Source organism: Colletotrichum abscissum (genome assembly GCF_030869225.1).
Source record: "Colletotrichum abscissum strain IMI 504890 chromosome Unknown Scaffold_15.1, whole genome shotgun sequence".
In the NCBI taxonomy this organism is placed as follows: domain Eukaryota; kingdom Fungi; phylum Ascomycota; class Sordariomycetes; order Glomerellales; family Glomerellaceae; genus Colletotrichum; species Colletotrichum abscissum.
In genome coordinates this window covers 566,408-590,357 of record NW_026850043.1, presented here as the reverse complement: position 1 = coordinate 590,357, position 23,950 = coordinate 566,408, and the positions used below count along the sequence as shown (strand labels likewise).

The window sequence follows — 23,950 nt, the reverse complement described above, 5'->3', positions numbered from 1 at the left end:
CACGGCCGATATCTAAGCTTGATTGAGTCTGGAATCATGGCTGGAGTTCCTATCAAATTGTTACCGAAGAGCGCGTGGTGGACTAACTTCAACGTCCGCCTCCTCCTCCTATTCTCCATAATGGATAGTGGCTATTGGAGAATCCTCCGATCAACACACTCTAATACGATTGAATGCAAGCTCAAGATTTTCATAGTCCAGCTTACGCAATAAGTGAGCGTTCAGTCACCCGGTTTTGTGGTCTTGTGGGATCGTATGGTGGGCATTAGTCAAAGGTTAAAAAATGTGACCAGAGTTGCTGTAGGCAATACCAGCGCACATTGACGACTGAGGCTACAGGCCTAGTAAGTCTGTGATTATTCTTTTGTTGCTCAATTTAATTAGATCGTACGTGAAAGTAATTTCATCAAACCAAAAGGAAATACCTGGCGTAACCTTATAGTTATCTACTCATAACCCCCCGCCTTTCGCCCTTGACCCATCAGGCTTCTCCTTTACGACCAATGAGCTATGAGACTCAAAGTCTGATGAATTTTATTGATGATACGTCTATCGACTTGATAGAGTTAAGGGAAGACATGCCGTTCGTTCCAAAAGCCCATGGGGCCAGCCCTCTCTTGAACCACTTGCCTGTAACAACTAACACGACAGATGTATATCCCGTTTCTCAACTTTGCCTATGTAGGTCACGTTATGGGATTTTGCCCTGCTGATGAACAGCTATGAAATGCGGAATTTCTTTCGAGGTCATGACCACTGCCTTGGCCATTACGATCTGCCCCTCTAGTACGCGCACATATATGTACGCTGCCTTCGGGCATCGTTAGCAGGTCTAACTACTTTCATAAGCTAGATGATGCCTAAGTCGGTCATAACTCTCAGTCGACGGCGTTCTTTCAATACGCGGCAGTTTCCGAGGAAATTTGAGAAACTTCTTGAGCTTGTGATTGGGCCGGCTGCGATACTAAATGGACTTGTTATGGGGACAAACAGAGCAAGTCTTTGCTATTAGAAGACGCCTCCAATTTGCCTTCAAACGATCTCCAGATCTCTGGTTACCAGCCAGTCTCAGCCTTCGAAACAGTTGAAAAGTAAAGTTGGATCGATGCTTCATCTGTTTATAGTCTATGTTCCTGCCTGGAATACGTTCAATTCATTTTTGACGTCAACCAAGCTGCTCCATTAGCACCCAACTGCCATATAGAAGCTTTCTATCGAAACGTTGTGCAGTAGGGAATCGGACCGTCGATAAGGTGGCCACGATGACGACCTCGACTGGAACCAGGAGTGGTCTTGACTACAAACGCAAGGTGGCCCAGTGACCGATTGACTTTGAGGACCATTTCAATCTTGGATCATGGTTCTCCGACTCAAGATTCGTCTCAACGTAGCTAAGGGGTTCTACACCACGAAGTCTTTGATTGATTAAGCTTTTGCACGGTGCGGGCTTGAAGGTCCTTGCTCTTAAACTGTAAATCAAATGTGATGAATTCAATAGCCGCGATGGTTGTAGCGGACAGCGTTCAAGAATTGCATCGGCCATGAGTTATGAAGTAGATTATCATAGCGACTGTTTTGACATTGCGATTGTGTTGCTGGTAATATGACACGTTCTCACGTCAGATCTTTACAACACTCGCTCATCTGTGATGATATGGCCTCAGTGTTCAACTACATCGAACGAGCTATCTAGGCGCTAGATGTGAGGAGAGTATGAAAAGAGTTGAGGGTATTGAATACAAAATGAGTAATGATGTCTATATGCTAATGCCAGAATCCTTCCTGGAAATTTTATTGTATGCTGCTGCCCCAGTCCGTCATTAGTATTATAACAGTGCTTCCTTGCCATGAGTACAGTCTAGAATGCAGTGAAGACCTTCCATCCGGTGCGGTGAATTCTCGCTGCAAGGATGAAAGTCGTTCCTGCAATGCAAAACACACCCGAGAACACCTTGATGCCGACCCACCCACCGGAACCAGCCAAGATGGCTCCGTTGATAGGGTTAGTCGTCAGACCGCCAATAGAGTTTGTGAAGAACGTGATTCCCGTGCGGAAGCCAATCTCGTGGAGGGGCGAGATCTGGGCGATGAGGGGTGCAATCAGCGAAACGTACGCGCCGGAGCAGAAGCCGAAGAGGACGGCGAAGGCGATTAGCGCGCCATCCGTGTTGGCCGGGATCCAGAGGGCGAGCATCCAGATCGAGGTCAGGTAGCACACCACCACGAAGATGTTGTACTTGCCAATCTTGTCGCCCATGATGCCGGAGAACATTCGGCCGAAGAGGCTGCCGGCGTTAAGGATGGCGACTAGGTACTGCGCCAGGTTGGGGTCCATGCCAGCCTCGAGGGCCTGGACTTGGATGTAGTTGATGGGCACGAAAATGCCGTAGGTGAAGAGGAAAAAGCCGATGACGACGCAGACAAACTCATACTCCTTAAAGGGACGGATGATCTGATCCATAGATACCTTCTGGGGTCGTGGTGGGTGGAAGGCCTTGACCGTGAGGTTTGCGATGACGAGGAGTCCGAGAATCATGAAAGCGCAGATGCGCATTGCCCAGGGGTACCCCAGAGACTTGATCAATCTCGTCACCATGATCGGGAAGATGATGCCGCCGATGCTAGAGCCGGTAGAGAGGAGGCCGAAAGCGGCTCCGCGCTTGACGTTGAACCATCCGTGGATCGTGTTCAGTGCCGGCTGGAAGATGGCTGCGACACCGATGGCGGAGCACACACCTTGTGCCAAGAGTATCTGCCAGTATTGCGTTGCGAGAGAGGTCATCATGAGACCAAAGACGTGAAGAAAAGTGCCGGCGAGGATGAGGTAGCGGGGACCGTAATGGTCGTAAAGTTGGCCGATGACGGGGCCCTATGAAAGTATCAGATTGCATATTCTAATTCAGGCATTGAGAAGACCAAGAATTACCATTGCCATCATGAAGAAGATTTGAAGAGAAGGAATCCATGAAATGGTACTCGGCGAGTAGTTGCGAAGCAGATCGTTCTGGTAGTACTCCTGGAAAGCTCCGACACCTGCAGATCGACCTACGTTAGCTTCCAGAACCCCAAGAAAGCAGAAAAAATAGACTTCAGCCTCAACGTCGCAACGGGAACTGCGACTTACTGTTCACCCATCCGAAACTGCAAAATGATGTGCACCAAGCGCCAAGAACTACAAGCCATGCCGTGACACCTCCGTCCGGCGCATCGCTGCCGGGCCACGACGGCTTTGCGCCGCCGGCTGGAGAACCACCTTTTTCCGGGTCGGTCTGCCGTATCGTTGAAGGGTGATCGGAAGAGTAATCCGTTGTGTTCTGGTCCACCTTGGCTTCTGCAGCAGCTGGGTGCGGGTCTGAGAAGGTCATTTGGGAGTCCGCTGGGGACGAAAGCTGTTGTTGCTTCGACATTTTCGGCGCGAGTTCTGTTGTTTTGGCTAAAGGCTTGCTGGTGGATTCCGAGCCGCTCTGATAGCTTTGAGAAGCTTTATTGATATCTTGATTGAAGAGCTGAGTTGTTGAGGTTGTCTGTGGAATTGTCTAATGAGGATGACTCTATCCAACAAGGGATGAACATGGGTTAAGTATTTCTCAAGATTCTTTCTTTATATGAACAGAAGGAAGAGGATCAGATCCGGAGGCCAAACGACAAAGAGTAGGAATCTCAGCGACAGCGGCCCATGTCCGTACCGGACGCCGCAGGGAGATCTGCATCGTCCCCCTAGATAGGCCAGGGGCCATTATCGCATTAGAAATCGGTTTCCGTTACGACCGAGAGGGTCCCAAATCTGGTCATTGAGTCAAGTTTGCTTCCAATCTAGACCAATGTTTCCAGTGATTTGGTGCACTAGCACTGCTCGCGGCGCGAGATGGTGTGGGTTTGGCGCGCTCTGGCGGCGGTGATGGAGATCCTTTCGGCGTGCGGCGCTCTCATGAGCGCCGAGGCCGAAGTACCATTTTGTTAGCAAACACTGCAATCTCGAACCCCTTTTGCAGATCTCGGCGCCGAATGGTCTCCACTACGGCGATAGTGACATGAGCCGTTGGCATGTGCGTCCCTCGTCGAGATTGGTTGGCCTTATGGTAAAAATCTCTGAAGTAAGCATCATTTAGAGCGGCGCCAGAGAGCGGACTCTCGAGTTGAAGCTTATTGCTCTTCAGTTGTTCAGTTCTCCATTATTAATATGCTTTGGCTAGGCTCCTAACTAAATGCTGACCACCTTCAAGGACTTTGCTGTTTGCCCTTGAGATCCAATCCTCGCAAACACCTCCGTCACACTCACGGAAATATGGTCCGAAACCACGTTTACATGACCTCTGACTTCTCCGATCCCGAGATCCTCGCGTCACGACAATCTCGCTATCGCCGAGCACATCAACAGACATTACGTCTGTCGAGATGCAAAGCACAGAACTTGGGTACACCGTACACCAGACCACGGCTCCGAGGCGAGTGCCGTGAGCCAAGGAGCCGGACGATAGACATGCCCGATGCGGCGCAGGCTCAGTTGGAGTGGGTAAGACGCCTGTGATCCCACCGGATCGTTTCACACCTGTGCGTCGGTGCCCGCAACATCATCATCTTGACGAAGTTTGTCAGCAAACAATGATAGAATGAGCCAAGAGAAATCAGAACTTACCCGAGTCACCGCTGACCCCAACACCCTCCCCTTGCAACCTTCAAACTAAGGCCAAAGAAGTTCGACATGCATTAAACCAAGGGGGTATCATCAACAAATAAACGCAGCCTATGCCAATTCACACCATCTCCGTCACATCCACAGGCTTCGCAGGGTACGGCGTCTTGTGGTCTTGCGACAGTCTCACATCTTGATACTCGACGTGATCAAAGGGCTCTTCGTTCTTCAACGGCCAATTTGATCGAACCGTGCGCATCTCCGCGTCCGGCACGTCACCGACGGCCTGCCTGCCGAAGCTCTTGCGTCGTGCTGACTTGGGAACTGGCGGCAGGCTCTGTAGAGCGGCAGCGCGGTCAAAGACCGTGGGTGATTGCGGCTCGTCCGGAACGTAGAATCGTTTGGCGATGCCCGGTGCCACGTGCTTCATGAAAGCCTTGAGGAAGGGTAGACAGGTGCAGATGATGCCGACATTGGCCTCCACGACGCTAGGCACAGAGTTAGCCATCAAATATGCCTAGGTTCGGGGCTGGGGAGATACTTACCACCAGATGATGCTTATTGAAGCGGTCCAGGTGAAATCGGCATTGTTGAAGCCGAGAGGAATCATGACCATGCGGACGATACTGGGCCCGAGGACGCTAGAGAAGGCATTAGGGATGTCTTGTTGTCCTCAATGTGCAGAATCAACTTACAAGCCTCCGGCCATGAGGAAGATCGTCATCTCAATCTTCTTGACCAACCTCAATGATAGGGGCGAGAGAATCCAGATCGGTAGCAGCAAGATAGCGAGATCGGTGGCGACGTTGCAGACGGATAGCATCAGCCACCACATCGACCGGTCAACACAGGTTCCCGGCACGTCCATATCCCAAATCCTCTCCATGGGGGTGCAGAGGTATGCCCAGCCAAGCGCGCCAGCGAGCGAGTACGCTACCGTCGCAAACATGACCACGTATACGACAATTCTTACAGCGCGCTTGAGAGGGAAGCGCAGGTAGAACACGAGAATCGAGGCCTTTGTGAAGAGAACGGAGAGGCTGTACGCCGCGAGATCAACCATGCTCAGTTTATGGAAAGCCACAGCGTCGGCCCGGCTCACGTCCCAGATGTGGTGCCCGGCTCCATTCCTCGTCTCGTAGACTTGTATCACCGAGTATGCCGTAGCGAAGAGCAGTCCGATGAAGATGAGGTCGTCGTCGCGTTGGTGGCGGTGAATCACGACCTTGACCGTGTACAGGCGGATCCCGCAGAAGATGATGGCCAGGAGGTTGAGCAGGATGGTGACGATCAATACCTGTGGCACGAGGGACTCAGCGGGGTTGTCGAAGTTGGATACGACGCCCGGCGGGGGCGGCGAGGCGGCCACGAGCTCGTCTTCGCTCATTGTCCACATCGCATTATGGATCTTGTGGCGGGGTTTGGATGACAAATTTGGTCTGGCAGAATTACGACAGATACGAGCGTGTCGAGCTTGGAGAAGAGGTTCGTGTCGAGACTATTTAGCAAACACCTGAATCGCGAATACACTCCCACACATCCCCCCCCTCCCCCCATCCCCTTCCATTGACATCAGTCTGGCTGTTCCTCGCGGCAAAAAGTGGCCGTGACCGTGGTCCGTTCCTGAAACGTTGATATCGTGCCTGGAACGCACTGACTGGTTCGATGAACTGGATCCAAGGCACGTTGACCATCGGCAAATACTACCAACCGCAATGCTTCATCTTGGAAAGCTTAACTTCGTTCCCATGTCCACTTGGGAACTAGGCCAGGGGTAAGTTGAGGTCACTTGAGGATAGTCGCGGTCGGCAGTTCAAGCTTATCGACCGGAGAACAATACCGACAGGCAGGGTCACCTTACATCGGGAGCCGGCAAGCCAAGACAGAAACAAGACTTTTATCCCACGTAGCGCAAGTCGTCGGCACCTTGGCAAGTATGTTCCTGAAGTTAGCGACTGCTTCTAGAGGCCCCCTGAAGATCTCTCCCGCCTTCGCCAAGCGCTTAGCAGGCTTAAGGTTGTTTGCTTGGCGGAAAGAAGCATAACGATATTATCCCGATGGACGCTGAGTGGACGCGGACGCGAGGAGGGTGCAGCCGCAGATGCAGCTGGTGCGGCGGACAGTGTTTGTTCCTTAAAGTATAAAGCATGGGAATCGTGCTTTGGGACAAAGGGAACAGTGAACAAACCCCGGCCAGCTAGGAGAGCGCTTGCTATCAGAGTTCGCCGCGGAAGGCGAAGGTGATGGCAATTGGTTGGAAGCGAGAATCTTCATCCGTCACGGCATCCGTATTCCTCTATTCATCGTTGGGCAAGTCATTAAGCTCCCGGCGATGACTTGAAAGGGCAAAGGGGGAGGTCGTTGGAAGGAAGAGTAAACATAAGCTTTTCCCAGGGCTGAACAGGGATGGTAGACGAAACACAGGAAACACAGGAAACAAGTGAGGAGTCTTGGCTCGATCGCTTCTTTACGCGGCAGCGAAGCGAATCTTGCCCTATCTGGGCGATTTATGAAATCGTGGTAAAACGGCGTGTCGAGGTGTCATCCCTGGCCTGAAGCATTTGACCCCAAACTTTAACTCAAACTTTTGGGCGGAAGTAGTTGAGGCTAGTCAGCCTTCTTTCAATGTCAGCTGTTTCTCACAACGAATGGCAGTTGTCCCTCCAGTCTCTGAACCGGATGGATGGTTCAATGTGTGGCGGACGTTGAAGATGGGGCGAGTTGGGTTGATGTTAGACCAAGCAACCTGATGTCTTGGCCAGCGAAACAAGCCAAGATCGTCGCGCCGTCTCATTGTATATCGTCCTAACACTCATGTCAAGCAATGACTGGGCGAGCTCGAGCCATCGAGATTGGTCAAGATGATCATCTCGTCCCAGAGAATACCATCTTCCACTATGAGTCTTTGGGTGATAGCTTCATGAGGCAATTCTCCCACATAACTCAAGACTATGAAGGCAGTGCGAAAGTTATCCCACTTACAGAGCCATTTGTCAGACTAGAATATCTCTTGGATATACTGTGAGTTGTCTCTAGGAGTTTCAATCGCTCTTGAAAACAAAGTCGCATGTAGGCCCTGTCGGTGGAACGTCAAATATACCAACTGCCAAGGAACATGACGTTATGAACCACAGACCAAGCACATACGCAGTGTAACCAGAATATTCGACGACCGCTTCCTGGACCAAGCGTCGAGCTCATGTCACGGTTTGCGGGGAAAGACAAACATTCGTGTCTCGGGCCAGAAACGCTATGGTCTACGCCACGCGGAGACTCGAGACGCCGGCAGCTTGTTTGCTTTTTGACTGCCGTCTGCCGATTAACCAATCCCATTCGCCGGTTTTCATCTGGTTCCCTTCAAAGTCGTAAGTCGTCCCGTCTTGGGATTACGGCGCCATTGTTTTGGATGCTTTTGGGCAGATTTATCGGTTCCTTTTGAAACTAGACGTCTGTCGTCTGTCGAGTTGGATGAATGGAAACCAGTCGTCTCATTGCCGCCATAGTGTTGTTCTTTACGCTCGGCCTTTGGCCACAGTCCGCGAGACCGAATTTCCCTCTTTTCGATTCAGTCTGTCATCTGGAACTGTCGAAATCTCGCCGTCTGTGCGGGTGAAGGAGTAGAGTTGGATGACTTCACTAATGACTCTCACGCACAACTAAGGTACCGGGAAATAAAAAGTCTGCACACACTATGTCCGTTCACTCAACGTTGTCAATTGCCGCGATATTCCACATTTTCCGGCCGGCCATGATAGACCCCGATTGGCATCCCCGGGATCCGCATGCTCCCTCGGACGCCGTGGAAAGTTGGCACACCTATTTGCTTCTTCCGCATTATTACAGGTTAGCCGAACGAATTGGTGTTGGCACATATTGGCATGCATCGCACGGAGCCCCCGTTCCTGCAGCTCCTGCAGTTTGCCTGCAGGGCAGCAAGAGAGAAAAGAGAAGGTCGTGAACAGGGTTACATCGGCCATGAGGTCGTGCTAGGCCCAAATGTGAAGTTGCGTTGGCAATCAAGCCACCATCGAGTCTTTGAACACGAGAAAAAGGCATGGCAGAGCCGACGTCGGCTTGATGTTCATCAAGCATACTTTATGAGCTGCAGATGTAGTCTTATCCTCGAGATATGGCGTATCGTGTGATCTACAGACGACTCTCTTGATACAGGCTCGCTCATAGGTGGTCAGAGGCGTGATGAAAAAAGCAGTGGTAGATAGCTCGCCAGCTTGCCAAGATGTTTAATGAATGCCCTTGTCGGTTACCCATGCTTGATAGGGTCGCAGCGCCGAATACGAACGACCTACGATTGCATTGGCATGTCACTTGCGTTGGAGTCACTGGCTAATGCAACAACACGCCGGACGCGCTGGATAATGGAAATTAGATGCTCAAGATACGAGTCGCGATGGTGTCGTTACTGTATATAATGCCATCATCATGTTCTCGTACAGTTGAGGAAGAGGCTTTCGAGGGGCACGGCTTCACGTCACCAGATCTCCTGTGATCCCACATTCGTTTAATCGTCAGAAAGAAGGGGTATCGCCCCTTGACGCAGGATGCATCTGTCCACTCTTTTGCTTGCCGCCACGAGCGTGGTAGGCATCGCTGCCCAAAGCAATCACCCGCTCATGCGCCGAGCTGATGACAACGCCCCCGAGACAGCAGCAAACAAGACGACAGTTGAGCCCAAACGCTTCATCGTCGAGTTCAACAAGGTACATCTCATCTTTCTCCTCAGCCTCGACCAAACAACCGAGGAACAATACTAACAATCCCAGGGCGTCGACGCATCCGCCCTAGCCGCCGACATCGCCAACCAGCGCGGCGCAAAGGTCCTCCGCGTCTTCACCAGCGACATCTTCACCGGCGCCGCCGTCGAGACGGACGTGGAGAACATTGACTCTCTGCAGGCGCTGGAGCCCGTGAAGGTGGCCTGGCAGTCCCGCAAGTTGAAGCTTGCGCCCAGCACGCCGCTTGCCTCATTTGTGGAGAATGCTACTGCCATCGACTATGATATTCACCACATGACTGGTGTTGATAAGCTGCATGAGGCTGGTGTGTTGGGCAAGGGAGCCAAAGTTGCTGTTGTTGATACTGGGATTTGGTATACTCATGAAGCGGTACGTAATAGAGTCTCCGTGTGAAATGCTCGGTGAGTTTCTGACATACAACAGCTCGGTGGTGGATTTGGTGAGGGCTTCAAGGTTGCTGGTGGTTATGACTTTGTTGGTGATGGATGTGAGTTCACTCAGAACCCCTCTTCAGTCATCCGGATATTAACAGCTTCAGCTTGGCCGAACGAGGGTCAAGTAAAGAACCCCGATGCCGACCCCTTGGACCAGCAAGGCCACGGAACCCACGTCGCCGGCATCATCGCCGGTAACAGCAGCATGTAAGTCCATACCTCTCATCACACATCGAACCTCCCCAGCTAACACGCCTCAAGCCTCACCGGCGTCGCCCCAGCAGCAACCCTCTACGCCTACAAAGTCTTCGGCACAGTAGACGGTACCGACGAAGACACCCTCATCGAGGCCTTCCTCGCAGCCTACGAAGCCGGCGTGGATATCATCACCTCCTCCATCGGCGGCATCAGCGGCTTCACAGACAACGCCTGGGCCGTCGTGGCCACGCGCCTCGTAGACCAGGGCGTCGTCGTCACTATCTCCGCCGGCAACGACGGGCAAGCCGGCGCCTATGCGGCCAGCAGCGGCTCCTCGGGCGAGCACGTCGTCGCCGTGGCATCCGTCGAGGCTGACGTGCTCGCTTCCTCGTCGTTCCGGGGTGTTTTCTCCCTCGGCGGCGAGACGAATGAGACGAGGGTTGCGTATCGTGCTGTCGAAGATTGGTACCCTTCCGAGGTGAAGGATTGGCCCATCGTGCCCCTGAGCCTCAACTCGAGTACCGCAGATGAGGCCTGCAACCCTCTTCCTACGGGAACTACCCCGGACCTGACGGGAGTCGTGGCCCTCGTCCGCAGGGGAGGCTGCAACTTCGACCAGAAGCAACGGAACCTAGCCCCCTTCAACGCCTCGCACATCCTCTTCTACAGCAACGAGATGCCGCTCGTACGCCCAACGACGGAAGACACATCAAGCCTCATCGCAATGGTTGACGCGCGCGTCGGCGCCGCTATCATCGACACCGTCCGCGCGGGCGGCAAGGTAACGGCAGACTTCACGGAGCGTCCCATCTTCCACATCGTCGGCATCAACAACGAAGAGAACGGCGGTGTCGCAAGCTCCTTCACCTCCATCGGCGCCACGAATGACCTCTTCATCAAGCCTGATGTCGCGGCCCCTGGTGGCCAGATCTTGAGTTCGTATGTCGGTGGAGGGTATGCCATCCTCAGCGGCACGTCTATGAGCTGTCCCTACGTCGCCGGCGTCGCGGCGCTTTGGGCAGGCAAGTTCGGAGGACGCAGCGTTCACGGGCCAGAATGGGCAAAGAACCTCGCCATGCGTCTCATCTCCTCCGGCGAGGCGATCAAATGGGACGACGGCCAGCTCAACAACAACCCATACGACTTCCTCGCGCCCGTAGCGCAGGTCGGAACGGGTCTCATCAACGCCACCAAAGTACTCGAGTACGGCACCACCCTCTCCTTTGCCAAGGTCGCACTCAACGACACACATCACTTCAGCCGGTACCATGCCGTCGACATCACCAACGCCGGCACCAAGCCCGTGACGTACACCTTTGAGCAGCAGGAGTTTGGCGGCATGAACACCGTCAACCTCGACCCGACTGCGTGGGGAACGCCCAAGATTGCGTGGTTCGAGGAGGTCATGGCCGCGCCTCAGAAGATGACGCCGTCAATATCCTTCCCCGGCCCCCTGACTGTCCAGCCGGGAGAGACGAAGACTGCTCAGTTCGGCTTCAACTACCCCGACGCCACAGCTCAGGGCCTTGATCCGGCCAAGCTGCCCCTTTACAGCGGAAAGGTCCTCATAAAGGGGAGTAACGGTGAGACGCTCGGTGTGCCATACCTGGGTCTGGCTGCGGACCTTCACAAGGACGTGGGCATCATGTTCCAGTATCCGACGGGTTTCCCGCGCATCACGTCTACCCGTAGCGACATCCCTATTGCTCAGAAAGCCAACTTCACGTTCAACCTTGACCCGGCGGTCCAGGACTTTCCTAACCTATACGCCCGCATTCAGTACGCCACCCGCGAGCTGCGGTGGGACATCTTTGATGCGTCCTGGGTGGAGAGAGACTGGAAGTACCCTCCCGTCGTCGGCCAGGCTGGCTTCGTGGGCGCGGCGACGAGCTGGGCGAAGGCCTCGGGGAAGACGTTTATCGATCCTAGTGTGGATGACCCGAACGATATCATCACGCTGCCCATGCGTGACGTGCCTAGAGACATCGTCGGTGTGTACGGTGTTGAGTTGTGGTGGCTGGGTCGTCTGGCGAATGGTACGCAGATCGCGCCTGGCAAGTATAAGATGCGATTCGCTGCTTTGGTTCCGTTTGGGAACCCTGAGGCTTCAGATAATTGGGATGTCTACGAGACTCCAGCCTTTGAAGTCTTGCCTCTGTCAGTTTGAGGTTTCGTTCGAAGTTAAGTAAGGGTTGTGTGGCATTATAGCAGTAGCAGCGCGTAGGTACTGTCGCGCATGTATAGAGACAAGATCATCTCTGCAAGAAATATACTTCGTATTGGGTATTATGTCTCCGACTTTGAATGTGACAAGCTCGCGTGTATGCGTGCTGGCAATTCACCGTCTGATGTAAATGGCTATAAATGACTGCGACCCTCGAAAGGGACTATGTTCTGGTATCTCTAACTCGTAAACTTGATCATAAATCACAGCTTCTCCGTCTGATTCCTGCTCAGAGTCTGGTGCTGCTCGGCAATGAAGACCTCTTCCGAGGTGAGCTGGTACTTGCCGGACTGGCGAGCCGAGACGCCCTTCTGGAACATGACATCCATCTCGCCAAAGGTGCGGCCCTTGGTCTCGAACATGCGGAAGTAACCCCAGACCCAGGTAAGGGTAGCAAGGACTGCCCAGAAGAATGCCTGTATGTCTAAGTTAGTAATGCGCAGATACGGCTTGAGATTGGTATTGTCACTTACAGTCTTTCCCTTCAGGTTCCAGTCACCAGGTGCCAGCATCTTGGGCTGGATGAGGCCACCACAGATGATGTTACCGACGTAGTAGGTGCTGCGAGCCAAGACGACAGTCTGGGTGCGAAGACGAGTAGAGCCAATCTCGGCGACAAGGGTGTAAACGATAGGACCGACGGACATGGAGTAGAAGCCGAGCCATACGACGCAAAGGATGGACTGTCCCCAGATGATGCCACCAGTCTGGTTCGGGGCAACAGACAAAAATCCGATGATCCATAGGCAGGCCACAAGAAGAGAGAATCCGACAATCCAGATAGTACGACGACCAAACTTGTAGATGTATAGCCAAGAGATACAGGTGCCGAGGAAAGCGATGCCGGTACCTCCCAAGCTGATGGCGTACGAAGCGGAGGCGCTGATTCCAGTTTGCTGGAAGAAGAAGGAGCCGGAGTAGCAGAGGGCGCCGCCGTTAGTAATTTGAGACATGAATGCCATGCAAGCGATCTCGGTACGTCGGAGGTTGGTTCCCTTGAAGCAGTCAAACAGAGAAGCGCCGGCTTGCTCCTCAATCTCGAGCTTGTTCGTATGGACCATCATGGCCACAGTGGCATCTAGATCAACGTTGTGTTCAGGCTCTGAGAGGCGCGCGAGCGACTTCTTGGCCGCATCGAGGTTGCCTTTACGAACGTGGTGCCAGGGAGACTCAGGGGCGAGCCAAGCGGCAATGATGAGGGGGATGGGCCAGACCCACTGCACGGCAAAGGGGATCTTGTAACTCCACTGACCCTTGACGTCGACGAGTCCTTTGAGGATACCGGCAGAGATGAACTGACCGATACACCAGCACAGGTTGACGTAGGAAGTCAGGTATCCACGGATAGCAAGGGGCGTGACCTCGGCAGCGTACGCAGGGCCAGTTGTGGCGAAGACACCCCAGGGAATGTTGCAGAGAACTTGACCAGCCAATTGCATCTCGATGTTGTGGGCGAAGAAAACGACAAAGACGAAGGCGGCGAGCCAGACGAGAGAAAAGATGAGGACCTTGCGGTGACCGAACTTTGGGGTCAAGTATCCGTTCAGGATGGCACCGACGATGTTTGCGACAGCTCCGATGGCGTTGAACTTCTGTTGCCAGGACGAAGAGATCTGGTAGCCGTTTTCCTCGTCGAGGTATTCACCGTACTTTTCGCGGAACGCGGGATAACCGTAGAAGGAGCCGATCAAGGTGACATCGTAACCCTCCATAATGACCGTGGTTGAGATGACTGGCGAAGAGGAGAAACGTCAGACGATTACTTGTAAGCAGAAGGCCCGTTTTAGGGGGACAACTCACGGATGGACCAGAAGGCGGCGCGCTTGTAGGTCTTGAGACCTTGCCAGACACCGAAGCTGTGTTCAATGTTGGTACCCTCGTGGGCCTCATTGTTGAGTCCCTTGTCGTCGAGGCTCACATCATTGAGGTGCGTGATGTGAGAGGGACCCTTTTCGACATGGATAGGGTCTTGTGGCTGGGAAGCCGTCTTTTGGGTGATGTCGTTGGACATGGCTGCGAACGCTCTGGGGCTGCTTGAAGCTGTTGACGATGGGCAAGCTCCTGGAGCAGAGTCGTATCGAGAAGAGACAGGAGGACCAGGCACGGCGAACTGGGGGTGGGCAGTTGTAGTATTTTAAAGTCGCGTCGAGGCGAGATCAAGGTGGTACCAGACAGTCGGCTTTCTCTCGTCTCATGCCATGGTTGCAGTCTGCAGAATATGCATGGTACTGGGACGAGGATGGGACGGTTGGCCTGAGCCGACCCCGTGGAGAAGCAGTTTGTTTCCCCCAAGCTTGGCCTCTATGGATGGGCCATTCCCCAATCAAACCGTGTTGGAGATCCTTCGTCGTGCCGGCCGGGGTAGGCTATACCGTTCACGCTCAAGCCATGTTCTCCTCATGGTACTGGATGTCTGGGCGGGCATGGGAAATGCTGGCCATGTGCGAGGCAGAACCCACATTCAAGTGGAAAGCCGATCGGGGCCTTGTGGCTAGCGGCGGGATTGACGGTCTTGGAAGATGTTGAGTGGGTGAAGGAAGCCATGGGGAAGAAAGTGCGGAGAGAGACGAGGGAGTTGACGAGCTGTGAATGGTCGAAACATGCCAGACGCCGGCGGGAGTAGCTAAGGGAAGCCAGCCGGGGGCGGGGAGAGGCAGATTACTGATGGGCCGTGGTCGATGTGGTGCCAAAACGAGTCCGGGGTTCTCGTCCTCGAGGAGTCTTTCGTAACGAGTCTGGAGACAAGGGGGAGAACTCGTGACTGGTGGTGACTGACAAAAAGTCAGGATGGGGGAGGCAGGATGGCGGCGCAGTAGGGACGACGGACCGTCGAATCTGGGGGGGCTTCTGGTCAGTGGTTAGTCTGGGATCGAGGCATCAAGCAAAGAGGAAGCGTAAGAGACAAACTTGACTTCAAGAGGCTAGAAGGGAAATATCGTCCGAGGCTTGGAGGAGGACAATTGGTGGAACTTTTCCCAAGGACGAAATTGACTGTTGGGGATGGCGGCGGGTGGCCTGGGGGATCGGAAGAGTCAATGTGCCTAGCGCGTCCAAAAACGGATTAGGGTCGTTTGGCGAAAACTAGCGCGCCCTTAGCGAGGATGAAGTGGGTCGTGGCGGACCCGACGAGGAAGGAGATGTGGGGTAAGTCTGGGGATTTAGTGGCGTGATGGGCCGCACTGGATGCCCGGGGCCGCTGAGGAGTCGCTGGAGTTCACTGTAGGGCAGCCGTCTAGGCCTTGATGGCCGGTTCAGTTAGCAGACGGATGCGCTGAAGCACTTCCCCATCCAGGCCCAGCCCACACCTCTCGTGCTGGGTTTCCCCAAGTTTTGCGCCCTTCATCTGCAATGCCACCACCTCGCTTTCGTTTGTTGGTTCATTGCCGTTGCAGCAGGCGATGTGCAGCTTTTGTGTACCTCCACGTAGGAAGTCAGCTTGAATATGCTAAATTCATGTCCTGTTTGGTGTGGAAGTCGAGAGCAGCAGCAGTCACGAGAAGACTGAAAATTCGAGGTGCAGAGCGAACGGTTAAATGTCTGGGTACGTATCCCCTCTTCTCGTGCCGGGCTTAGGTAATTCCACAGTGGCTCCAGAGCTACCCAGGGCAGTACGTACCCATGGGTCATCCCCGGTTGCACCCGACAACAACCACTGCAACCTCAGGAGAACAATTTACGACCAACAACGACACCCACTCTCCATCGACCTGCGTTAAACAGCCGACTTTGACCACGCCTTCCTCCCGAGGCTATTCGGCTCACTCTGGCCTGTCCGTTGCCTCCTGGCTCATTGTTGGCATTGGACACGGCATGAGAAGTCCCTATGGACGGAGACCTACGAGAAGCTTGATCGATGCTGATATTTGACACCTAGTGTACGCCGTGCTTGGCTCTGCCCACAATGCAGATGCCGATTCCGAAAACATCACTGGCTACTCCCAACGACGCGGTCGGGTCACGTTCGAATCAAGGGGACACTCCCACCATCCGATTCCCCCAGAAGGTAGACACCATCTTCCTGCAAGCATCTGCCAGGTCGACAGGGAATGTGCCTTGACTTTCGGCTCCAAACCTCCTCCTGCCGTCGCCCCCAAAGGTCCCAACCAGTCACAACTTGCAATTGCTGCTGTGGAGTTCCGCGCGAATCAACTCCCTGTCTTCTCCAATTCTGCTTCTCCTCCTCGGCCTGCCTCGGCCGAACCTCGACGTCCACTGGTCACAACCGAGTCTCATACGGATACGTGCATTAGGGGTCGTTTACTCTCACATTGTGAAAAGAGCACATTAACCCATTTGAGCTGCTGATCCTGGAGGGAGCTAAACAAAGCATCAGAAGTCTAGTCTCCGACAAATCCTATAAACTCCTCCTCATACCAAGGTATGAATAACTGTCTATTTCCATCGTCTATATCGCGGCAACATGGGCAACCTGGTTAGGGACAAGGCCCGCAGGTGGAGCTCCGAAGAGAGTGGTTCTCGCATGTCCGCATAGAGCACCTCGATTGAAGCCACAGGGTCATGGGAACCACTAGAGCCGTGATGTTACGACCATAACCTGCCGTTGAGCCTCAACATTTACTGGCAGCAACGGATTCTACACGAATACGTGCATTAGGGGCAGGAAACTTGATCGTGAACGAAACTCATGGTGTTGTGTGAACTACTGAATCTAGAGAATAGAGGAAAGTGATGCTCAGGAGCTCTCAATAATCTCTTGTACTTATTGACTACCCACCCCTTGCGAGGAGCTGATCTGAAGAGGCACACCACATCCTCTATAGTGCTTTCCTGGCATAATAAAAAGCTCGGGATTTCCATCATCGCGGTCATAGCCAGCATCACCGGCATCAGGAAGCATCCGGCATCAGGAAGCATCCGGCATCAGGAAGCATCGGAGCGAAAAGGGCAACTTGAGTAATAGAGCAGTAAGCATGACATAGGTAAGTACGGCCGAGCCTCGGTCTCAACTAGCAGCAGCGGATTCTTACACGAATACGTGCGTTAGGGATAGTCAACTCCTAAAGTGTGAAAGAAATTCATTGTGTTGTGTGAACTACTGGGACTACAAGGAACAGAGCAAAGTGGATTAAGTAATGTTCTAGAGCATTCAAATCTTCTTGTTGTATTATTTAACTACCCTCCCCTTGCGAGGAGGGTTTCTAATCTAACATAATACTAACTTCTAGCCTACCTTAGTATTCATCCTGCATTACAAATAGCTCTGGGTCGCCATCGTCAACGTCATTCTGAGCGGCGCCAACTACAGATAGGCTATAGAGGTAGCTGGTGTAATAGAGCAGTAAGCTTAACATAAATACCGCTGAGCCTCGACTCTCACTGGCAGCAACGGATTCTCACGCGAATACGTGCAATAAGAGTAGGAAACTTCCAGACTATGAAAGAAGCTCACTGTGTTGTGTGAATCACTGGATCTAGAGGAACAGAAAGAAGAAAGTGATGTTTAGGAACTCGAGTATCTATTGTACTTATTGATTACCCTCCCCTTTCGGGGAGGGTTTCTAATACTAAAAGGCACGCCACACTCTTCTAGTGTTCTCCTGGCATAACGAAAAGCTCGGCATCTCCATCGTCTCGGTCATAGCCAGCATCACCGGCATCGGGAAGCATCAGGGCGACGGGAGCCACAGGGTTGGGCACGAAGCCCGCAGGCGGAACTCCAAGGAGAGCAGCAGGAGGCGCGGCCGGGGGCGGGGCGGGGGCGGCAGCGAGCACAGCGGCCGGAGCAGCGGCGTGAAGGGCGGCCGGAGCGGGAGCACCCGCGCGGGTGCGGGTGCGAATGAGGCACATGGGGTGAGGGGCATGATTACCCGCGCTGCCCACGTAACAAGGGCAGTACGCCCCAACGTCGTTGACCAGCCAGGGGGCATTGCGCATGACCCAGTTGATAGCCGGCTCGTCCTGCAAGCGAGGGGACCACTTGCAGTGGTTGCACGTGGCGAACGTCTTCAAGACGCGCGACTGTGCATCTGGGTCCTGGAAGCGGGTATTCCACGCCACATTGCCATTCTTGCGGCACTTAGAACAGTGCATCGGGTTGGCGGCTCCAGGGAGGCTTGGCTGGGGAGCTTGAGCACCTATGATGGCATTATGGATGTTGGGGGCATGGTTTCCGGCACCGACAGCGTTGGGAATCTGCTGTTGATGAGGCTGAGCAGCCATGTTGGCGTTGTGGTTGGAAGCCGCCATTGCGGCACCGATAGCGGTGTACACCTGCTGCTGGGCATGAAGAGCCTGGCCGAAGGCCAAGGACTGAGGACCATGAGCAGCCATGATGGCGTTCTGCGAAGTGGCAGCAGGGTTTCCGGCACCGACAGGGTTGGGCATCTGCTGATGGGCTTGATTGTTCTGGCCAAAAGCCTGGCCGTGGACCTGAAGCGCGAGCTGGTGCTGATTCTGGGCAGTGGGGTCGTGAGCAATCCTGAGCATAAGGTGATTAGCATTATCATATGTTAGTGTTGAGAGATGGGTGCTTACGGGACCATGCCGTGGTGATGGTTGGGGACAAGCACATGGTGCTGCTGGGCCTGCTGCTGCTGGGCCTGCTGGATATCATCATCGTGAAGATTCATGTCGCTGTTATGACCAGGGCTGTCAGCAGCGGGGCCATCAGGAGCATTGATCTCGGCCTGATGCTGCTGGATCTGCTGGGCGTCATGACCATGGGCGCTCATGTTGTCGCCAGAGGCGTTGCTACCAGAAGCCTGGCTAGCGGACTGCTGCTGCTGCATGTTGCGCTCCATTGTATCTGGCTACGCAGAAGATTAGTATCGCACGGCTTTACGAAAAGAATATTCGTGGCGATCGTCCAGGGATGGAGACTCACAGGATATGGTTCTGCTTGATGAAGATGAAGCTGAAGTGTTTAGGATACTGGCGGAAGAGTTCAACCACTGATAAAAGTGACGGCGTGATGGCTCGGGATGCTGATGTCGACAATCCGGCGAGTAGGGTAGATGACGATGCTGTCCGATGATGAGAATAGCTGCTTGTAGCTACGACTGATGAGGATGGCGATGGAAAGAACTCGTCGAATTGTTGACTATTCGCTCGAAGATGAGGATGGAGAAGCTGAAATATTCCGCGCGGTCAGTAATCCTGCTCTTCGACAATGATACATCTCTCGGGAAATAAAATAGAAGATAGAAAATGAAGAACTCACGATGAAGAGGAATGCTGAAGCTTCTTTCGATGATAATGCGCGATGGCGTACTTGATGTTTTGATTGAATCCTGACCAAAATCGCGGCTGAGGAAAAGAAGAGTTTTCTGGAAGGTGGGCGATGCGACGAGAAAGAGAAAGGTAAACAAAAGAAAAGCCCTCGACGACTAATCACAATTGTAGACAGATCATGATTGTCGACTAAGCATGATGAGTTGTCCTGAGGAATCATGATGTCTTCAAAGCCGCAGTTGGATGGAGTGACGGGAACCATGCAGGCCGCAGTAGACACGGCTCCCGGGAGCTGTACAAGCCGCATGAAATAGGGAGGGCGGGAGCAATCCGGAGTTTAGTAGACTGGACGAACGGTGGAAGGCACTATATCCCAAGTCTTAGAAAGACATGAAATGTTCAGACGGCTGGAGCTATCCAAAGTTGCTGTGATAGAGCTGGGACGACTGGATGGACTACAACTTACGATGAAGAAGTTGAGACGATAGAGATAACATCAATGGGACGAGTCACGAAAAGCAAACACTTCAGACGAACAGCCAAGAAGATCAAGTTGTCTGGGTTAACAGATGGATATAATACATTCCATAGAACATGATGAGAACTGTTCACTAGTTGACGAGAAGAATCTGCGTATGTGAGATGTAACGAAATTAATAGTTCAAGTTACCCAGGCTCTTTGATTTCCACTTGTCGTTGGCTTTCAAACTTCTTTCCACAACTCTGGATTCGGTCGGGCGTCATTATCACTGTCTCGGTCAAAATATGTGAAAAGATTTGATGGTCAATGTGGAGTAGAAGAATAAGGTGCTTACAACATGTGGGTGAATGCTTTGTGCATACATGCCTCATGACTCGCTTTGCTTCGGATTCATGAGCAAAGAGCCACAATGTTTTCAAGCTTCTAGCCTATCCTCGAACTCAAGACCACAAGTTTTGTCTAAAGCTCTGAAATCCAGGAAGCAAACTACAATCCAAGCCAACCAGTCGCTGTTTTCAACTCCAAGATGGCAAAACTTCCAAGGGCTCAGGTCGCAGAGGTCAATGGCGAATAGGTTCCAGGTATCGACAGGAATGTTGAGGGAACATACACAGATATCTCAACAACTTAGAACGACTCACTCGATTGCTTGGACGTTGGAAGCTAATTGCGGGGCAAGAACAGAATGTGTCTTGACAATCATTTCGCACATACTTCAAATTTACCTCAAGTTCATGTTGAGTTTCTAGGTCTCGTAAAAAGTGATTTCCAGTTTGTTGATGGAATATAATATGGACCGAATGTCAAAATAACATACACATCTACAAAAGCCCCTGGTTCGCACACTCTGTTTCGATATCAGACAGTGTGCGCTTGCCGACGGTGACATTGTTGTTTTGGCCATAGCTACGGACAAGCCGGTCCTCAGCCGTGTAGACAGGCCATCCGATAGCGTCCAGACCCGCAGTCGAGTCCTTCACAAAAGCGGCATACGCATCCATCATGATGTGGCTGAGCTCATACTCGAACACGGTGGAGTTACCACGGAAGTCGGCGTGTGTGCCAAAGATCATGGGAAGCTCGCTACCATGGTAAGCACCCATCCACGGGCGGGGCGAGGTGTTGTTGAACACGGCAGAGTAGTAGTAGCGGTATGTGGTCCTTCCCGCGGCCAGACGCTCACTAGGTTCCTTCAGTTAGAATCGGGCTACTTGCGGCGGAGAAGAGGAAGGCTCACTTAGTGGTCTTGGTGGCAGGGCACCAGAAGAACTGGTAGGACAAGGCATCAGCGACGGCGGGATCGGGACCGTTCTCCGCATCGTAAGGGGCAAGGAAGAGGCCCTCTGCGGCGTTGAATCCGATGATTGCGGGCTGTTAGTTGTTAGCAAATCACTCTCGCTAAGAACATCTCCAGGAAGTCAACTTACAAGATCGGACAGCTCGCCAAGAGCAGCCTTCTCGGTGTAGTTGGCAAAGACAATCTTGTTATCAATCTGGGGAGAGAAGCCAATGGTAGGCGTGACCTCAGAGTCCTTGTAAGTGGCCACAAAGTTCTCAAGCTTCTCTGCAGGAATCTTGCGCATGCATGCCAACTCAGCCTCGGCGGTTGTCGAGTTGCCGCAACCAAGCTGCTGTGCGACGAACGTGAAATTGGAGTGGGACTCGTCGTGGTTCATCAGCTGGTCCAGGTGCGCCGTGCCGGAGTCCATGATGAGGCCCCTGACGATGGGGTCCTCGGCGTACGCGAAGCTGTAGTAGTCGACGGCGATGGAACCGGCGGAGTGGCCCCAAATAGTCATGCGCTCAGGGTCACCACCAAACTGTGCGATGTTGTCGCGAATCCACTCGACAGCGAAGCGCTGGTCCATCAGTCCGAGGTTCTGCTCCTTCAGCGCGGCAGAGTTGGGGAAACCGAAGAGCTTCATGCGGTAGTTGAAGGTAACGAAGATGTGCGACTGCGAGCGCTGGATCCAGTTTTGAGGCATTTGGTAGGGAACATCGGTGCCGCCCGTCTCGAAGCCGCCGCCGTAGAACCAAATGATGACCGGGAGTCCCTCTCCGGAAGCTTGCTGCTCGCCGGTAGCCAGAACGGCGCCGGCAGGGGCCCACACGCTAGCAGTGAGGCAGTCCTCGTCCATGCCGGCATCGCCGATCATGAACTCAGGCACATCCACACGCTGGATGGCAGGGTGGATGGAGATGTACTGCCAGCACGAGGGCGGTAACGCCGTGGCGTTGAGGACGGTTCCATTGGCGAAAGGAGTACTTGACTGGGGAGCAACATAGGGCTGGGGGGGTTCCCAGCGCAAATCGTCGAGAGGCGGCGCGGCGTAGGGGATGCCAAGGAACTCGGCGACGTTGGAGGCATCGGGGGCGATCCGGCCCTGGACCGTGAGACCGTTTTCAAGTTGCACGCTGGGACCTGCGCTCGCGGAGGCGAGGAGGCCGGCAAAGGTAGCCACGAACTTTGCGTTGCACATCATGACGGAGGCGACTCTCTGTGACTGTAGCGACAGACTGGAGTTGACGAAAGTGGCTTGGCAACTGTTCCTTCAACAGCATCAGGAGAGACTTTAGAATTATATCACGGAAGTCCTCCGGAAGTCGGGGGGCTTCTTCGCAATTTTTCGACATCCTAGCAATCCCGACTCCTGAATGACATCCTTCAATGGACTGATGGTCCACTAACATCGCGACTCTGCACTGCCCGAACAGGAAACAAGACGTTGCACGGTTCGCCTTTCATCGGAAATTGGTGGGCAGAACCCCACACTATTCAACGTTGACATCGGCAGTTCTCCAGTTGCGAGATGGGCGTCATTGGTGAGTTGGAGGGGTTAAACGTCTCTGCTATGGGTTTGCGAGTCAACTCCCTGCCGCGCCCTCCACCTGGACCTGTCGATCAGCAATCGGATGCTGCTAAACAACTCTTTTCCCCCTGAGTGCCCGCTTGATGATCGGAGGGAACGGGGATTGGGGATAGTATTGAACCCACTGCAAACGTGGTCCGCAACTCGTCAGCAACCTGTCAGCGGAACTCGGATAGTTGATAACTTCGATAGATCCGCTGCGATTTCGGGAGCTACGCCCGTATCTCTAAGAGATCAACTAGAGATAGATTCAGTACTTCACTAAAAGCCACAAGGCACAACAAGTACTTGCTCAGAAATGGAGTGGTTGTGAAGCAACTTTGCGGGAGTAATGAGAGTGCGCATCGGCCAGGGCAGAGCCGAACAGGAGTGCAGACCATGGCTCTGCTTTGAAATGAGGTGTCGAGCACTAATCGCATTGACCCACACTTACAAGAAGTAAGAAGACACCCATTGAAAAATCCAAGATTACAGAACAAGTTCGATGATAAAGTAGGTCACCGTCCTTAGCAAGTGGATTCAACTAAATATTTCGATGACCGCCTATGAGACCCATGAAAGCTATGCGATTCCGTCTCAAGCCATTCCGCCCATTGCGCAAGATGGTAGAACGGCCATAGATTTGCCCACTTGGTGTCATACAGTGACACACAGAGCCTTCAAGCTTGTCCCTTTCGACATAGATTCGGCTGGCGTCGTTCCAATCTCATCGCTTAGCACGGGTAGCCAGAGCTGCACTGGGTGGCGGTGCAGCAGGTTTGCTTTCCGTTCTTGCAAGCAGTGCACCAATACGCGCGAGCCTCCAACTGTTCACCTCTGAAGGTCAACGCAGGAGCTTCGGCTTCGGCGATTGGGGTGGCCGAGACACAAGCAGCTGCCAGAGCAGTGATAATGAATGCGGTGAACTTCATTGTGGCTGGAATTGGTTGAGAAGTCGAGTGTGCAAAGGTTTGTGCTGGTCTCGTTAGTCTTAAGTACACACCAGAGGCTTAGTTTGGGACGTTTCGATACTCACAGACCGAAGTTGGACAAGGTGATTAGAAAATCGATTGACTGGCTTTTTAGATACGAAAGATGAAAGCAGTTGAAGCGCGGGAAGAGTGAACATTTATAGTTTTTTTTCGCTGTTTTTATTGCGCTTTATGCTTCTAGGCCTTCTGGATTA

The 23,950-nt window shown here is 53.1% G+C and overlaps 6 protein-coding genes across 6 annotated transcripts; 1 reads left to right on the top strand and 5 right to left on the bottom strand.

Annotated features, from left to right (window-relative positions):
* Positions 1-1,858: 1,858 nt before the first annotated feature.
* On the bottom strand, positions 1,859-3,407 carry CABS01_07149 (major facilitator superfamily transporter; the record flags this gene model as incomplete). The annotated part of the gene is made up of 3 exons (XM_060540513.1): positions 1,859-2,869; positions 2,927-3,033; positions 3,125-3,407. 3 exons carry the CDS (start codon positions 3,405-3,407, stop codon positions 1,859-1,861), a joined length of 1,401 nt encoding a protein of 466 aa, XP_060403398.1.
* Positions 3,408-4,754: 1,347 nt separating this feature from the next.
* CABS01_07148 (uncharacterized protein) lies at positions 4,755-6,029 on the bottom strand (the record flags this gene model as incomplete). The annotated part of the gene is made up of 3 exons (XM_060540512.1): positions 4,755-5,121; positions 5,179-5,274; positions 5,329-6,029. 3 exons carry the CDS (start codon positions 6,027-6,029, stop codon positions 4,755-4,757), a joined length of 1,164 nt encoding a protein of 387 aa, XP_060403397.1.
* Positions 6,030-9,264: 3,235 nt separating this feature from the next.
* Positions 9,265-12,186, top strand: CABS01_07147 (serine endopeptidase; the record flags this gene model as incomplete). Its single annotated transcript, XM_060540511.1, has 4 exons — positions 9,265-9,351; positions 9,415-9,756; positions 9,811-10,028; positions 10,083-12,186. 4 exons carry the CDS (start codon positions 9,265-9,267, stop codon positions 12,184-12,186), a joined length of 2,751 nt encoding a protein of 916 aa, XP_060403396.1.
* A 260-nt stretch (positions 12,187-12,446) lies between these two features.
* Positions 12,447-14,254, bottom strand: CABS01_07146 (sugar porter family MFS transporter; the record flags this gene model as incomplete). The annotated part of the gene is made up of 3 exons (XM_060540510.1): positions 12,447-12,659; positions 12,717-13,975; positions 14,044-14,254. The coding sequence occupies 3 exons, from the start codon at positions 14,252-14,254 to the stop codon at positions 12,447-12,449; spliced, it is 1,683 nt and encodes a 560-aa protein (XP_060403395.1).
* A 3,536-nt stretch (positions 14,255-17,790) lies between these two features.
* CABS01_07145 (uncharacterized protein) lies at positions 17,791-19,004 on the bottom strand (the record flags this gene model as incomplete). Its single annotated transcript, XM_060540509.1, has 2 exons — positions 17,791-18,682; positions 18,739-19,004. The coding sequence occupies 2 exons, from the start codon at positions 19,002-19,004 to the stop codon at positions 17,791-17,793; spliced, it is 1,158 nt and encodes a 385-aa protein (XP_060403394.1).
* Positions 19,005-20,736: 1,732 nt separating this feature from the next.
* CABS01_07144 (carboxylesterase) lies at positions 20,737-22,398 on the bottom strand (the record flags this gene model as incomplete). Its single annotated transcript, XM_060540508.1, has 3 exons — positions 20,737-21,097; positions 21,153-21,286; positions 21,343-22,398. The coding sequence occupies 3 exons, from the start codon at positions 22,396-22,398 to the stop codon at positions 20,737-20,739; spliced, it is 1,551 nt and encodes a 516-aa protein (XP_060403393.1).
* Positions 22,399-23,950: the final 1,552 nt, after the last annotated feature.